This window comes from Cetorhinus maximus, chromosome 28 (assembly GCF_964194155.1).
Source record: "Cetorhinus maximus chromosome 28, sCetMax3.hap1.1, whole genome shotgun sequence".
NCBI classification, from domain to species: Eukaryota; Metazoa; Chordata; class Chondrichthyes; order Lamniformes; family Cetorhinidae; genus Cetorhinus; species Cetorhinus maximus.
The window spans coordinates 26997714-27015574 of NC_135906.1; the positions used below are offsets into that span (position 1 = coordinate 26997714).

At 44.9% G+C, this 17861-nt stretch overlaps 2 protein-coding genes across 5 annotated transcripts in view; one reads left to right on the top strand and one right to left on the bottom strand.

Annotated features, from left to right (window-relative positions):
• The window catches only part of LOC144668964 (sialic acid-binding Ig-like lectin 12), a 34958-nt gene extending 33012 nt beyond the window's left edge, over positions 1–1946 (top strand). For 3 of the 4 annotated variants that reach the window (XM_078531472.1, XM_078531474.1, XM_078531473.1), the window contains exon 9: positions 1387–1946. The gene's annotated coding sequence lies outside the window, so the exon portion shown is untranslated. The remainder of the gene's footprint in view (positions 1–1386) is intronic. The other variant, XR_013573571.1, reaches the window with a different exon arrangement.
• Positions 1947–5217: 3271 nt separating this feature from the next.
• Positions 5218–17574, bottom strand: LOC144669017 (dynein light chain Tctex-type 5-like). The gene is made up of 4 exons (XM_078531570.1): positions 17354–17574; positions 10981–11094; positions 10827–10889; positions 5218–5819 (listed from the first exon to the last, which is right to left on the bottom strand). Exons 1-4 carry the CDS (start codon positions 17468–17470, stop codon positions 5472–5474), a joined length of 642 nt encoding a protein of 213 aa, XP_078387696.1. The 5' UTR covers positions 17471–17574; the 3' UTR covers positions 5218–5471.
• Positions 17575–17861: the final 287 nt, after the last annotated feature.

Consider the following 17861-nt stretch of genomic DNA (forward strand, 5'->3'; position numbering starts at 1 on the left):
GTGGTCACCATTTTGAAGCATCATCAGCATTCGACTCAAAGATTGGGTGTGTCTTAAACTCCCATGCACCTTCTCAACACCACCCCTATCACCTGCTCGATTCCTTGCACCCAGTTGTAAGGTGCCGGTAATAAAACACGCATTTGTGGAGTGGAAAATTGAGGCTGACTATTAATGCGAGTGTAACTAGTCATAGCTGAAAAGGTGGTGGGGGGGTTGGTGGTGTCGACTTATACACCGAGTGCTTGCAGAAACGTGATTTTTAGGGCTAGAAAAGTTGGTGTCGTCTTAAACACCAGTTGACTTATATGCCACAATTTATAGTAAATAAATCGGTTAAGTATTTCACTAACTGCCTAAGAATGTATAAGTGTACTTGGCAACTTCTACAGGCTCCCCTGATGGCTCAGTAGATAGTGACGGCCCAGCAGACTAGGAACTCCCAGGTTTTGTCAGGGCATGTCCTGATGTTAGCTCACCTCAACCGCAGACATGGAAGACATGCTCCAATTCACTTCAGCAATATAATGTTAAGGATTAGGAAGATTCAGCCACTCTTCTCACTCCTGGCAACTATCCAGTCGCTCCTGCTGGAAAGTGTCTGCGTTGGCACCAGGCCTGGGCAGAATCGACTCAGTTGCGATGCCCTCGAGAGTCGAATAGCACATCACTATCCTGCAGGTGTGTTCCAGCCGAAGTCAGCACCAGCAGTCAGACCACAGGGGTGAGAATGCAAAGCAGACGGGATGGCGTCTACCGCCCATTGGCGCCTGACGTTCAGCTCTATCAAAGACAATCCATCTCAATATCGGCCCTGGCGGGTAACAGCCAGAAGTTACAATAATGCCTCCCTGCCGAGTTGAATTTCACCGCCCAGTAGGTGGAATATCACCTTGGCACAGAGGGCAGGGGAAAGATTCCCCAAGATCAGGAGATCACCTGATTTCAGATCTTAAGAGTATGATGAACAGCTGAGGGGCAAAACCCATTCCAGGTGGCATTAACAGAGGAGATAGCTGTAAGGTAAAAATAACAAAGCTGGGGGTGGAGGGTGGTAGGAGGAGGCGGTGGGGGTGGTGTTTGTGGAACCAGGAATGAAAAATGATCAGTGGTGCTTGAAGCTCAAAGTGGGCAAAGTTGATACTTGGAGCCCATCGTATGCAGGGAATGTGAATTCAGGTTAGAAAGGGAAGGGTGGAATTCCTGATTAAACAGGAAGGAGGTGCATGTGGGGTTGGGACAGATGATAGATATATTGGTCCAGGAAGGTCCACTGGGACCCAGAGAGATGGTCACAGCCAAGAATTTTGTTTCATTTTATCTTTTTGGATGAAAGCCAAGTGCCACATTCATTCTGAACTCTCTTCTGTTTAAATTCTTTTGCAGATCGCTACAGAGGATTAAGCGGAAGGTTCAACATTCCTATCTTGAGACTCAACTGAATAGTGTAACTTCCCTGACTCTGCTCACACTCTGACCTGCCAGGGTTCAGTCAGTGGATGGTAAAGGGGACCAAAATCTTTTCTACTGCCTTAATGCAGAGCTTGTGTGATGATCACAGATGTGCCTTATTGCTATGCATTCACCCTCAGTGGATGGAATTCATCCATTGGCCACAACACACTGGAGCAGCAAGACTCAAAGTTGCCAATGGCTGGACGGACTCTCGACCCTCCTTCCACTGAGTTCCCAATCTCGGTCCCTAAGTGCTGGGCGGCCTCGGGGACCAATAAGGGAGACAGTGTGGGTGTGGGTGGCTTGTCAGTTCAGGTCAGCACTGAGGGGTAGCTAGAGGTAGCTCTCCTGTCCAGCTGTTGCTGTCCTGTCCTGTTCAGGGAAAGTAGGAGAGAAAAATAGTAACAATTAGCAAAATGAAATTAAGCTTTTTTTCAAATCATCTATTTGCATCCTCCACAATTGTACAGTAAATCATATTGTATTTGTCAGCGATGTCAGAACTGATTAAATACACTTGTAATTCGACTCTTTAGCTGTTTGTTCCCAATTAGGCTCCTGTCCTTTTGCTGCCCTTTGCCATCATCTCACCGAGCTGGAATTTTTAGACTAGATCTTGTCGGTGATTTCTCCTTCTATTCTAAGTTTGAGGCACAGACCTGCTGTCTTCACGGGATTGCTTCCTCATTTCAGCGACAGTCCCTTCCCATTGATCATGATACCAGCCCTTCCTTCCCACTGACAATTATTACTTAACATTCTCAGCAGCCAGCTGAGGCTCAGTCGGTAGAGTCTCGCCTTACGCCAGAAGGTTGTGGACTCAAGTTCCACTCCGGGGACTTGAGCACAAAGTCTAAGTAGGACTGAGGGAGTGCTGTGCTGTCGGAGGTACCATTTTCAGTTGTAGGATTAAATCAAGGCCCTGTCTGCCCTCTCCAATGGAATTAAGTAAAAGATCCCACAGTATTACTGGAAGAAGAGCAGGGGAGTTCTCCCTGTTGTCCAGACCAACATTTTTCCCTCAAAATGGATTAGCTGGCTATTATCGCATTGTTGTTTGTGGGAGCTTGCTGTGTATGAATTGGCTACTGCATTTCCTACTTTACAACAGTGATTACACTTCAAAAAGTACTTCATTGGGTGTGAAGGGCTTCAGGACATCCTGAATTATGTTATGGAAGGTGCTGTAGAAAATACAAGTGTCTCTTTTTCCTTTATTAAGAACTATAGCAGTGTTCAAAGGTTGTTGGTATCTTAACTAAAATCTGTTTGCTTTGAGATGTATTTGATTGGCTGCATATACCTCCAGTGTGACCTGTTGCCATGAGGACAGTCTACATAATTTGGTCTGATTCTGTTCTGCCTTGGCCAATGGAAACGCAGGGTCACAGCCAACGCATCCCAGCCTGTCCAGGACCCGAGAGCCACTCTCAACAAACCACCCCACACATATAGCAACTGTGTCCAAAGTCGTGTTTCAGAGTGGGAAAGTGCTCGTGGTATTTGACATGGGCCTCTGTCAAGAGCAAGCTGGGTGGAATAGGTGTCATAGTAACTGGGCGGATGATAACCTCATCCACCTTGTGCTGGTTGTCATAATTCATCTCACGGCCATTAGTGTAATTTTTCTTCCAATGAAACAACCTTATTTTCTCCCCTCGTTTCCTGAAGGCAGCAACTCCTTGATGGTTTCATAAACACCAGTCTTATCCTTCGAGTCACTCATCCACAGGATGTTTCTCAGTTGTAAACCACGATGGTCATAGAATTAGAATCATGAAAGCACAAAAACAGGCCATTCAGGTAGGCATTTATCCTCCACGCAAACAGTAATCCTGATCCCTCATGTCCACCCTGAAGCCTCTTTATCCCACTTCCCTTCAACTGCCTATCCAAGGTAGACTTCGTCTACAATGCATCAGGCTCAATTCTATTCTCATTCAACACTTGGACATGTACCTGTCAGCTGGGGAGGAGAGGGGGCGCACTTACTGGATAGCAGCGCCTGGGCAGAACCCCGGGATGACTTTTTCCCCCATCCTAATCCAAGGGCGGCTCCAAGGAACAGCACTAACTGGCTAATGAACCCAGGAACTTCCTGGTCTGTGCGACTCAGTGCAGTTCCTAAGTGACCCATCGAGGCTGGGCTCAGGATGGAGTTTGTTGAGGTAGGCAGGGATGTAATGCAATCAGTTACCCTGTAACCTCAGAAACAATGGGTAAAAGAATGGATCTGGAATAGTCAAAATTGATTTTATTTTAATATGCATTTATGCATATATTTTAAATGCATTTATGCATTGAAAAATAAATTGGGAAGCAAACTTAATGCAGGAACAACTGGGCAAAATGCACAGGAAGAAAATGACATCAAATACATCAACTCTATTTTGTCTAGACTCCCTACAGCTTGCCACACTAGCCAGTTTCCTCTCTTGTAACTGTCTGTCTAAGATGAGCTATTACACAATGTGATTGCGCTCCATTTAGGTTGCCAACTCTTGTTGGACGTATTCCTGGAGGTTTCATTATTTAACCAGCCACCTCCAACCTGCCAGCCCAGGCCAACAAGATGTTATTTCCCCATCTCTGATAACTCATGAACGTGTTCAAAGAAAATGAAACAAATACAGACACTTAGTTTTGAATGTTCCCCTGTGATTTTACTCCCCAGGTTGCTTGTTGCAAGTCTCCAGTCTTCATTCCCGGACAATAAATTAACTGAATGTGTTAAAGATGTAGCAAATGGATTTCAATGTAGGCAAATGTGAGGGCATCCACTCTGGACCTAAAAGGATAGGACAGGGTAAATGGTGAAAAGCTGGACATAGTGGAGGTCCAAAGAGATTTGAGGATCCAGCTACACAGATCATTAAAATGTGTCGATCAGGTACAGAAAGTAATCAAGAAGGTGAATGGGATGCTGGCCTTTATATTGAGAGGACTGGAATACAAGGGGGTAGAGGTCATGCTTCAGCTACCCAAACCCTGGTTAGACCAGACCCGAGTACTGAGGGCAGTTCTGGGCTCCACACCTTAGGAAGGATATTTTGACCTTTGAGGGCATGCTGTGTAGATTTACTAGAATGACAGCTGGACTCCAAAGGTTAAACCACGAGGAGAGCTTGCACAAAATAGGCTTGCATTCTCTGCCATGTCGAGGGGTGATTTGAGTTTTCAAGATCTTTGGGGGAACAGGGAGGGTCGATAGAGAAAAACTATCCCCCGACTGTTTGGGGGAGTCCAGGACTAGGTGGCATAGTCTAAAATTAGAGTCAGAGTGAAATTCAGGAGTGAAATTTGGAAACATTCTTCACAAGGAGGTAGAAATTTGAAACCCTATTCGCCAAGCTGAAATTGATGTTTAATCGGTTGTTACTTTTAAAACTGAGATTGATAGATTTTTGTTAATTAAAGGTGTGAAGGGATATGGGGCAAAGTACAGTTAGGCCACAGATCAGCCATGTTCTCACTGAATGGGGGAACAGGCTTGGGGGAGGGGTGGGGGGGAATGTGAGATGGTGGCTGGGGGTGGTATGTGCCTAAATGGCATCCTCCTGTTCATGTTCCTATCATCCTGGCAGGCTGATGGCCTTCCAGTTGGCTCTGGGAAAATCATTAACTGGGTATACTGAGGCATTGAGAGAGAAATCCTGCAATGAGATGGGGGGAGAGGTCACAATCGGAAGCAGAAAGTTCTCAGCTCTCTTCTGGCTCCATCTTCCATCTACTAACCCCCCCCAACCCAACCCAACCCAACCCAACCCAGCCTGTGGTTCAGCGCCATCATCAGAACACTTTCACCTCTTCATTTTCATTTTGATGAGCAGACATTCAGAAAACAGGGGAGGAACAGGAAGAGGCCATTTAGCCCCTCGAGCCTGCTCTAGCACTTAGTTAGATCATGGCTGATCAGGAGCTCAGCTCCATCTACCTGCCTTGCTTCCGTAACCCTTAATACCCTTGCTTAACAAAAATCAATCCGCGTAATTTAACACTTTTAGCCCAAGAGCTGCTCATTCGCAGTACGTGGCAAAGATGCTGGCCACACCGAACATGGCAGCGCTCTCATAACAGTGCGAAACAAAGGTGTCTGCGTAGCAGTCCCAGAGAGCACGGCTGGTCAGCAGAATATTCTCATTGTTCTTCTCACCCAGGGTCACAATGCACACCAGCTTGTATCTGGGCGGCAGAGTCCCCTTCGAAAACTGCTTAATTTCATCGCTCATCTCCTTCGCGAGTCGGCTGGCGAGGGCAGGGCTGTAACTGATGCCTCGCAGCTTGCTGGGCAAATATTCCTCCAGGAACCCCCGAACGCGCAGGGTGCCGAACTTCTGAGGGGGCTGCGAGGAAAAGGCTGGAACCTAGAAATGGAGAAGCAAACCAGCTGATTACTTCCTGCTGCATTGAGACAACTCCGTAATTTGTTACGTTAGTATTATAACGGGAAGTGCTTTTTCGGACACAGAGTGGTGAAAATCTGGGACTCTCTTCCCCCACCCCAAAAGGCTGTGGATGTAGGGGGACAATTGATGCTTTCAGGACTGACTGAGATTGAAATATTTTTATTGGTTAAGGTAGTGAGAGCAAAGGTGAGTAAATGGAGTTAAATATCACCCATGATCGAAAAGAATTGTGGAACAGGCTCGAGGGGCTGAATGGCCTACTCTTGTTCCTATTTTTACTTTTTGCTCATCCAGGTGAGGGATGGTCATGCTCAGCGATTGAATAATTTCAGTCTGCCCCGATCTCCTCCCTGCATCAACATCAACCAGGGTTGATGTGTAGTACTTGTTCGATGCAGGATAAACTCCATCTACTCTGATGCCCCAGCCTCGGACAGTGTCAAATTGAAAGAAAAAGCATATAATTCCGCAAAGATGAGTGGCAAGGCAGAATGTTGGACAGAATATAAAGAAAAGCAAAGAATGACTAAAATATTAGTAAAGGGGGAGAAATTAGAGTACGAGGGAAAGCTAGCTAGAAAAATAAAAACAGACACTATGAGTTTCTACAGTTATTTAAGAAGGTAAAGAGTAAACAAAGTGAATGTTGGTCCTCTGGAGAGTGAGAATGGGGAATTAATAATGGAAAATAAGGAAATGGCGGATGAATTGAACAGATATTTTGCATCTGTCTTCACAATAGAGGATACAAATAACATCCCAGGAATCAGGAGATGAAAGGGGGGGAGGAACATAAAACAATTACAGTCACCAGGGAAAGGGACTGATAAAAATATTAGAACTAAAAACTGACAAGTCCCCAGGTCCTGATGGACTTCATCCTAGGGTCTTAAAAGAAGTGACTGCTGAAATAGCAGATGCATTAGTTGTAATTTTCCAAAATTCCTTAGGTTCTAGAAAAGATTGGAAAATAGCGAAACAGACTCCTCTATTCAGGGAAGGAAGGAGACCGAAAGCAGGAAACTATGGGCCAGTTAGTTTACCATCTGTCTTAGGGAAATTGCTGGAATCTATTATTAAGGAGGTCATAGCGAGGCACTTAGAAAATCTCAATGTAATCAAGCAGAGTCAACAAGGTTTTGTGAAAAGGAAATCATATTTGACTAATTTATTGGAGTTCTTTGAGTAAGTAACAAGCAACATGGATAGAGGGGAACTTGTGGATGTGCTGTACTTTGATTTCCAGGAGGCAATTAACAAGGTGCCATATCAAAGGTAACTATGCAAAATAAGAGCTCATGGTGTAGGGAGTAACATATTAGCATAGATAGAGGATTGGTTAGCTAATAGGAAGCAAACAGTAGGAGTAAATGAGTCGTTTTCAGGTTGGCAAAATGTGGCAAGTGGAGTGCCACAGGGATCAGTGCTGGGGCCTCAACTATTTACAATTTACATCAATGACTTGTATAAAGGGACCGAAGGTATGGTTGCTAAATTTGCTGATGACACCAAAGTAGGTAGGGAAGTAAGTTGTGAAGAGAACATAAGGATTCTGCAAAGGGATATAGATAAGTTAAGTGAGTGGACAAAAAAATCTGGCAGTTGGAGGATAATGTGAGAAAATGTGAACTTGTCCCCTTTGGCAGGAAGAATAGAAAAGCAGCGTATTATTTAAATGGAGAGAGATTGTAGAACTCTGAGGTACAGAGGGATCCGTGTGTCCTGGTATATGAATCAGGAAAAAGTTAGCATGCAGGTACAGCAAGCGATTAGGAAAGCAAATGGAATGTTATCGTTTATTGCAAGGGAAATGGATTATACAAGTAGGGATGTTGTGCTACAGTTGTAGTGGCCGTTGGTGAGGCCACATCTGGAGTACTGTGTACAGTTTTGGTTGCCTTAAGAAAGGATATAAATGCATTAGAAACAATTCAGAGAAGGCTTACTTGACTGATACCTGGGATGAGGGTGTTATCTTATGAGGAAAGGCTGGACAGGATGGGCCTGTATCCATTGGAGATTAGAATATTGGAGAGGTGATTTTATTGAAACATACAAGATCCTGAGGGGACTTGACAAGGTGGATAGTATAAGAATGCTTCCCCTTGTGTGAGAGACGAGAACTAGGGAACACAGTTTAAAAATCAGAGGTCTGCCATTTAAATCGGAAATGAGAAGAAAAGTTTTCTCTCAGAAGGTTGCAAATCTTTAGAACGCTATTCCACAGAGAAAGGTTGGGGTAGGGTCAATGGACGTTTTTAAGGTAGAGGTAGATAGATTCTTGACTAACAAAGGAGTCAAAGGTTATCAGGGTTAGCGAAATGTGGCGTTGATGCCTGAATTAGATCATCCGTGATCTTATTGAATGGCAGGGCAGGCTTAAGGGGCCGAATGGCCTACTCCTGCTCCTAATTCATATGTTCATTTTGTTACAGACAGGAGGGGGATTAATTTAAACAGCCCTGATTTCTCCCATCCACAAACAGAAAGGTGTTTTGATTTTGATTTCCCCCTTTATTAGTGGTGGCGTATTTTCTCAGCCCCTCAGTTTTGGTGTGATCCGATTTCTATTGACAATTCCACAGCGAAATTGAGATATGGTTAACACAGAGGGACACTTAAACATGAGAGGAGGGGTCATAACAATGAAAGAAGGGGGGAAATAGAGACAGAAATGGGTTTAAAGGGCAAAAACCACAGAATAAAGAATTATTGTTTCACGTGAGTCCAGAGTGTGGAATCTAAAGTCCAATGGAGTATTCCTTCACAAAGTCAGCAGGTTGAAACTGATGCTGGATAATCCACTTTTCCAGTAAAGATGACTTCCGCAATGAGTTGGGCTGTAGAGATGAATTAGTCTTGTAGGTGGGGTACAGATGTTCAGAAGTTCCAGTAGAAATAGTATAGTTGGGACCAGGCATTCCAACTTCAAAAGAGCTCTGGGTCCTGAGCTACTGCTTGCTGGATGGAAGATGGAAGACCTCTTTGCTGCTTCCCAAGGCAGTATTACAGGTTCCACCAGCTTGTTTTGGATGTCATGTGACTCCCACCTCTCCACTTTGGCTTGGAGAAAGGATGATTATTCCTTCGACTGTATTCTTGAGATTGGTAATATTTCAACCATTAAGGATTTCAAAAGCTGTTTCAGGGTCCTTTGTCCTACTAAACTGGTAGGCCCATGGATTACTAGTCAAGTGACATTACCACTACACCACCTTCTCCCCCAGACAAACCCTCCACAATTGGTCTGGAGTGTCCATGCAGGAACTGAAGATTAATCTCCTGGACCCTACTGTGAGAAACACTTCTTCTGTTTATTATTTTTAACAATGCGGAGATGGGGAAAATAGGCTGCCTGATTGATAGTCAAGAATCATCCAAACAGGTAATGAAAAGGTGATGAAGAGTCTTTTTGCTTTCCAATTGGCTTGGCAAGGTAGGGCACCGTGAATGATGGGCAACCAATAGCGAGAACCTGGGGCTGGGGAAGGTGGATGCTGAAGGTGATGTGATAAAACTTCCAGGAATACATTCAATGAGAGTTGGTTGATTAATACCAGTTAATGTAACAGCAAAGACAGAGGTGAGAGAGGATTACCAGCATTCTTGTTGGGGAACCAGTACATCTAATACACCTGGATTTCCAAAAAGACTTTCGATAAGGTGCCACACAAGAGGTTAATAGGCGTGAAATTGGAGGTAATGTATTAGCACGGGTAGCAGATTGGTTAACAGATAAGAAGCAGGTAGCGGGCATAAATTGGAACCTTTCAAGTTGGCAGGTAGTGAATAGTGGAGTTCCACAAGGATCAGTGCTGGGGCCTCAGCTATTTACAATTTATATTAATGACTTAGATGAAGAGACAGGGAGTAATGTAGCTCTAAAGAAGAGTCATACGGACTCGAAATGTTAACTCTGATTCCCTCGTCACAGATGCTGCCAGACCTGCTGAGTTTTTCCAGCATTTTCTATTTTTATTTCAAAGAGTAATGTATCAAAGTTTGCTGATGATACAAAGTTAGGTGGAAAGGTAAGCTATGGGGAGGACACAGAGCGGTTGCAAAGAGATATCGACAGGTTAAGCTTAAGCAGGTTAAGATGGCAGATGGATTATAATGTAGGGAATTGTGAAATTATTCACTTTGGTCAAAAGAATAGATAAGGAGAACATTTTTTAAAAGGTGAGAAACTTGTAAGTGTGGAAGTTCAAAGGGACTTGGGTGTGCTGGCACTAGGAACACAAAAAGTTAGCACACAGGTACAGCAAGCAATTAGGAAGGCAAATGGCATGTTGGCCTCTATTGCAAGGGCATTGGAGTAGAAGAACAAAGAAGTCTTGTTACAGTCATACAGGGTTTCTGTGAGACCACATCTGGAGCACTGTGTGCAGTTCTGGTCTTTCCACGTTTAAGAAAAGATACATTTGTGCTGGAGGTAATACAGCGAAGGTTCACTAAACTGGTCCCTGGAGTGAGGGAGTTATCCTGTGATGAGAGGCTGAGTAAATTGAGCCCATATTCTCTGGAGTTTAGTAGAATGAGAGGTGATCTCATTGACACCTACAAAATTCTGAGGGGGCTTGATAGGATGGACGCTGAGAGATTGTTTCGCTGGTTGGGGAATCTAAAACTCGGGGGCACTGTCTCAGGATAAGGGGCCGATCATTTAGGGCTGAGATTAGGATAAATTACTTGACGCAAAGGGTTGTGAATCTTCGGAATTCTCTGCCCCAGAGGGTTGTGGATGCTCCCATCATTGAATATTTTTAAGGCTGGGATAGACAGATTTTTGATCTCTCAGGGAATCAAAGGATATGGGGAACAGGCAGGCAGGGAGTGGAGTTAGAAGCCCAAGATCAGCCATGATCATATTAAATGGCGGAGCAGGCTTGAAGGGCCATTTGGTCTACTCCTGCTCCTATTTCTTGTTCTTGTGTTCATATCAAGAGAGAGAACATTACTGACCTGTTCATTTATAATTTTGGTGACTGTTGGTTTCCTCGCAGCCAGTTTCAAAGCTGTCCTTTCCTTCCCATATACAAACAAATAAAAAAGGTTAGTTTCTTGCTTTGACAGAAAATTGGAAATTCTTTAATGTCAAATGTGCATCTTCAATCACCTTCAAATTCTTTGTCAGTCTCCTGGCAGCCAGAATCCCACCGAAGGTGAATGAAGGAGGGTGTGCCTCACTTAAAATACTCCCCAGCAAGGCACCTCCTTTCACTGCTCCAAGCTGTAAAAGAATATTGGAGGGATTAGTATCCACTGCACAGTGCCTAGGATTAAAGGAGGAAGGGTGCAGGCTAAAGATAAAGTCTCTATCCAAACCCTACCAAGAGTGGGGGTGGGGGGAGTAGTGGGAGAGTCTCCCATTAGACCTCGTTACAAGTGGGAGTGTTTGGATCTTTAAAGGGACCTGTTGCAAAAGTCAAACTGTTCCAATGATGAAATGTTTTGGTAGGTTAAGTAGGAAAAACTGTTTCCATTGGGGACGGATTAAAGTTCATTAGCAAAAGAAATATAGGGCAGGATTTTGCCCTTGGCGGGGGTGCTCGGCAGGGGCGGGGTTGGGACACTCCGTGATTTAATGCTGGCGGGGCAATTGCGGTCCGCCCAGCATGGAACGCGAGCAGCGACACTCAGCGCTGTCTGTGTGGGCGGGGGTGGGGGGAGGAGAGCGAGCGGGGGCGAGCGTGAACTTGGCGCACAGGTGCGAAAGCGCTTCAATCTCCCTGAGGCACAGAGCTGTCCCAGGGAGGTGAAGCTCTGTTTAAAAAAGAAACTAATGAACAAAATAAAAATGTCATAAAACGTGACTCTGTCACAAGGGCAGGGACATGTTTTTAATTCCAGTGTTAAAATTTTTATTTTATTTTTATTTGTTTTAGGAAAGCTCATCCCGCCCGTGGATGAGGTTTCCTAAAAATTGCAAAGGCTGCTTGGCCGTTTTGGCCCACTGTAAGGCGCGCGGCCAACTCCGGCGTGTGCCCGCCTAACGAAATACCTCAGGCTCCGCGATGACGTTGGGACACTCGCCCGACATCATCACACGTCATTTTACGCTCGGCTGGGTCAGGGGACGCGCGCCCTCCTGCTCACCGAGCTCAACATCCTGCCCATAGAATTGAGATTGTGTTTTTAATTTCTGATGTGGAATGCACTGCCTGAAATGGTGGGTAAAGCAGATTCAATACTAACTTTTAACATATTGTTCAGTTTCTCCAACGCGGAGCGCAAACCCAACCCTGTATATATTTATAAGCTTTATCCTTATCGCTATTTCGTATTTTTAAACTTGACTTTTCTGCTGAAGAAAGACAATTGAAGATAGTTGACCCTCTGCCTGGGATTACCTCCAGCAGTCTCTACAACAAAAGAATTCTCATTTTCAGAACTGTCACACCTCGCTGTGCCTAAGTGGCTGCTAGCAGTCAACCTGGGACTGTTTAGACCAATTTCAAAGGGAGCTATTGGCTTTGATAAGCCAATCTTGCTGGCAGAATCAGTGGGTCTGCTAAGACAATGGCTTCCTAAACACCAGACCCTCAACACCCCTTCCAACCCGTAATGGCTGAGACATTATCAGTCCTGAAAACAAAGCAAAATTCTAGAAGCCGGATAAACATCCTGTGTTGAAGTGATTGTGGACAAGGTCACATGACCCAAGACTCTGGCCTTTTGAACAGTTTAATATCATATTTCTGGGCTGAATAGGCAGTTTTACCATCTACCTGGCAAGCCACAAAGAAGCCAGCTCTGTCCAGGCAGGACACCGACCATCTAAACTGACTCTGCTGGAAAATTTCCTACCAACTCAGTCTCTGTGTGCCCAATTCACCTTGCAACATCAACCCTACCTGAAAAGAAAATCTTACAAAACCAGTCTCCAGCCAGTTGAACTTGATTGCCTACATGAAAGAATTCCTCATTGGACTCTGATTTTGGGACTCTGGAACTCATCTGAACCAATATTCAGTTTTTAGAGTCACAGAGTTATACAGCACAGAAACAAGCCCTTCAGCCCATCATGTCCATGCTGGCTATCAAGCACCTATCTATTCTAATCCCATTTTCCAGCACCTGGCCTGGAGCCCTGTATGCTATGGCATTTCGAGTGCTCATCTAAATACTTCTTAAATGTTGTGAGGGTTCCTGCCTCCTCCACCCCCTCAGGAAGTGTGTTACAGATTCCAACCACCCTCTGGGTGAAAAAATCTTTCCTCAAATCCAGTCTAAACCTCTTGCCCCTTACTTTAAACCCATGCCTCCTGGTTATTGACACCTCCGCAAATGGGAAAAGTTTCTTCTTATCTACCTATGCCCCTCATAATTTTGTACACCTCAATCAGGTCCCCCCCTCAGCCTTCTCTGCTCTAAGGAAAACAACCCCAGCCTATCCAGTCTCTCTTCATAGCTGAAACACTCCAGGCCAGGCAACATCATGGTGAATCTCCTCTGCACCCTCTCCAGTGCAATCACATCCTTCCTTCAGTGTGGCGACCAGAACTGCACACAGTACTCCAGCTGTGGCCTAACTAATGTTTTATACAGCTTCGTCATAACCTCGCTGCTCATATTTTATGCCTCAGCTAGTAAAGGCAAGTATCCCATATGCCTTCTAACCACCTTACCTACCTGTGCTACTGCCTTCAGGGATCTATGGACATGTACACCAAGGTCCCTCTGATCCTCTGTACTTCCTAGGGTCCTACCATTCATTGTATATTCCCTTACCATGTTAGTCCTCCCAAAATGCATCACCTCACACTTCTAAGGATTAAACTCATTTGTCACTGCTCTGCCCATCTTACCAGCCCATCTATATCGTCCTGTAATCTAAGGCTTTCCTCCACACTATTTACGACATCACCAATTTTCATGTCATCTGCAAACTTACTGATCATACCTCCTATATTCACGTCTAAATCATTAATAAATCATTAAACTACAAACAACAAGGGTCCCAGCACCGATCCCTGTGGTACACCACTCGCAAAAACAACTTTCGACCATCACCCTCTGCCTCCTGCCACTAAGCCAATTTTGGATCCAATTTGTCAAATTGCCCTGGATCCCATGGGCTCTTACCTTCTTGACCGTTCTCCCATGTGGGACCTTGTCAAAAGCCTTACTGAAGTCCATTTTACCTATCTCAACTGCACTACCCTCATCTACACAAATAGTCACCTCCTCGAAAAATTCAATCAAATTTGTTAGGCGTGATCTCCCCCTGACAAAGCTATGCTGACTATCCCTGATTAAACCCTGCCTCTCCAAGTGGAGATTAATCCTGTCCCTCAGAATTTTTTCCAATAGCTTCTCTATCACTGATGTTAGACTCACTGGCCTGTAATTACCTGGTTTATCCCTAGTACCCTTCTTGAATAATGGTACCACATTCGCTGTCCACCAGTCCTCTGGCACCTCTCCTGTGGCCAGAGAGGATTTGAAAATTGGTGTCAGAGCCCCTGCAATCTCCTCCCTTGTCTCACATAGCAGCCTGTGATACATCTCATCTGGGCCTGGGGATTTATCCACTTTTAAGCCTGCTAAAACTGCTAACACTTCCTCCCTTTCAATGCTAATTTGTTCAAGTATATCACAGTCCCCCTCTCTGATTTCTACACCTACATCGTCCTCCTCCATAGTGAACACAGATGAAAAGTAATCATTCAAAACCTCACCTACTTCCTCCGGCTTCTCGCACAGATTGGCAATTTGGTCCCTAATGGGCCCTAATCTTTCCCCGGTTATCCTTTAATATATTTATAAAATGCCTTGGGATTTTCCTTTATCTTACCAGTGTTTTTTCATGCCCCCTCTTTGCTCTCCTAATTGCTTTTTTAAGTACCCCCCTCCACTTTATATACTCCTCTAGGGCTTCCACTGTTTTTAGCCCTCTGTATGTGCCATAAGCTTCCTTTTTTACCTTACTCAATCCTCTATATCCCTTGACATCCAGGCTTCCCTAGACTTGTTGGTCCTACCCTTCACCTTTACGGAAACATGTTGGCCCTGAACTCTCACTATTTCCTTTTTGAATGACTCCCACTGTTCTGATGTAGACTTTCCTATAAGTAGCTGCTCCCAGTCCACTTTGGCTAGATCCTGTCTTATCATATTGAAATCGGCCTTCCCCCAATTCAGGACCTTTATTTCCAGTCCATTTTTGTTCTTTTCCATAACTACCTTAACTCTTACAGAGTTATGGTCACTATCTCCTAAATGCTCCCCAATTGACAGTTCTACTGCTTGCCCAGCTTCATTCCCTAAGATTATGTCCACTACTGCCCCTTCTTTTGTAAAGCTTTCTACATGCTGGTTCAAAAAGCTCACTTTTCACACTAAGACTATCCCAGTTAATATTGGAGAAATTGAAATCCCCTAATATTGTTACCATATTATTTTTACTCTTCTCTGAGATTTGCCTACATATCTGCCCTTCCATCTCCCCCTGATTGTTTGGAGGCCTATAGTACACTCTCAGCAAAGTGATTGCCGCCTTTTTGTTTTTAAGTTCTACCCATATGACATCTATTTAGGAACCTTCTAAGATACCATCCCTCCTCACTGCAGTAATTGACTCCTTGATCAATAGTGCAATGACACCTCCTCTTTTACACCACCCCCTGTCACGCCTGAAGATTCTATACCCTGGAATATTGAGCTGCCATGTCTCTGTGATAACAACAGTATCTCATTCCCATTTGTTAATCAACGCCCTCAATTCATCTGCCTCACTTGTAAGACTCCTTGTGTTAAAATAGATACAATCCAGCCTTGCATTATTCCCTTGTGCCTTAACAGGTCTATATCTGCTCTGCCTTCCAGACTGACTTAGTTTCTCTTCTATATTTGGCTGTGCATCACCCCCAACTGTACCTCCACCCTGTATCCCATCCCCCTGCCAAATTAGTCTAAACTCCCCCAAACAGCACTAGCAAACCTCACCGCAAGGATGTTGGTCCCGTTCTGGTTCAGGTGTAACCCGTCCGACTTCTACAAGCCCCACCTTCGCCAGAAACAGACCCAGTGATCCAGAAAACTAAAGCCCTCCCTCCTGCACCATCTCTTTAGCCACGCATTCATCCTCTCTATCCTCCTATTCCAATACTCAGTAGCACGTGGCACAGGGAGAAACCCAGAGATTGCAACCTTTGAGGTCCTGCTTTTTAATCTAGCTCCCTAAATTCTTGTTGCAGGACCTCATCCCTCTTTCTACCTATGTCGTTGGTACCAATGTGAACAAAGACCTCTGACTGTTTGCTCTCCCACTTCGGAGTGCCCTTCTGTGAATCCTTGACCGTGGCACCAGGGAGGCAACACACCATCCTGGAGTCACGTTGACACTGCAGAAGTGCCTGTCTGTACCCCTCACTATTGAGTCTCCTACAACTATTGCTCTTGCACTCTTCCTCCTCCCTTGTGCAGCTGAGCCACCCACCCAGCGCCGTGAACTTGGCTCTGGCTGCACTCTCCAGAGGAACCTTCACCCTCACCATTTTCCAACACAGAAAAACGGTTCTTGAGTGAGATGCACTCTGGGATTTTCCTGACTACCAAAAGCTCCAAAACCTGTTGCTCAAACTGGTCAAGCCAGTGAAACTTCCAGTCTGCAAGGAGTGTCTAAGAAATCCCACAAGCTGCAGGCCGCACAACACACAGGACTGAGCTCCTTTGTCATACTTTCTCTTTGTTTGTAATTAAAGGACTATTTTCTTAAATTTAAACCCCGCTCTGCTCACCAAAGTCTCACTCTTTGCAGGCCCGCTCTGCTCACTGAAATCTCGCTCTTTACAGCCCTGCTCTGCTCCTTACAGCCCCACTCTGCTCTGTGGTCCTTGTGATGTAAACCTCCTTTCCTCTATCCCTCCCTCGGCTGAGTGAATGCAGAGTGGGACGTCGCTAACCCTCCTTTTCACAGGTTTTGAATATGTAAAAGAAACTGACCTTCTGAGTTAATCCTAACTCGAGTTTTCAGTGGGGTTATTCATAAAAGTTGGATAACACAAAAAGCGAGGGTTGGGGAAACAATACGCCACCACTTATTCTTATAAACAAAACTAATTTGAAACACCTTTTGTTTGCAGACAGGCGGTAAGAGGAAAACAGGGCTGTTTGAACTGACCCCCTCCTGTCCATAACAATATACTTGAAAAGGAAACTTCTGCAGGGTTTGGGAAAAAGGTAGGGGAATGGGACTGATGGAATTTCACTTTCAAAGAGCCGGCACAGGTACAGTGGGCCAAATGGCCTCCTTCTGTGCAAGTGTTATTCTAAGTATCTGCTGCACTAGGTTAGTGCGAGAAACCATTTGAGGGAACTTTATCCTGAGACAGCAATTCTCAACCTCTGAGTAGCCAGGGTGAGATTAACACCAACATGGGAACTGCTTAAGGCTGGGGCTATGAGGAAATGTCAGAAACAAAAGTAAAATTCTTAACTTATAAATGTGCCGTGTGCGCTTAAGTTCCAGCTGTGCTGTGTTTTACCTCCATTGTCACTTTGTTTGTTGCAGGAAGGCTGGCGGCTCTTGCTTTGTTTGAGATAGACCTTCTTTTCTCTGTGTCACTGGCAGGTACCAAGCACTCACTCCTCCTTCTGTCCATGTTGGCGTAGTGAAACTCAGCAAAACACGTGAGCCCGTGTGCTGGAGCTATTGATCGGATACTTGCTAGTAGCTCATTACTGGGACAGAGGAAACAGTGGATTCAGTATCTCCATCACATCTACCCGGCAATGTGGAAAATTGCCCAGGTGTGTCCTGTACACAAAATGCAGGAGAAATCCAACCCAGCCAATTACCACCCAACCAGTCTACTCTCGATCATCAGTAAAGTAATGAAAGGTATCATCAAAAGTGCTATCAACCAGCACTTGCTTAACAATAACCCGCTCGCTGATGCTCAGTTTGAGTTCTGCCAGGGCCACTCAGCTCCTGAACTCATTACACCCTTGGTTCAAACATGGACAAAAGAGCTGAACTCCCGAGGTGAGGTG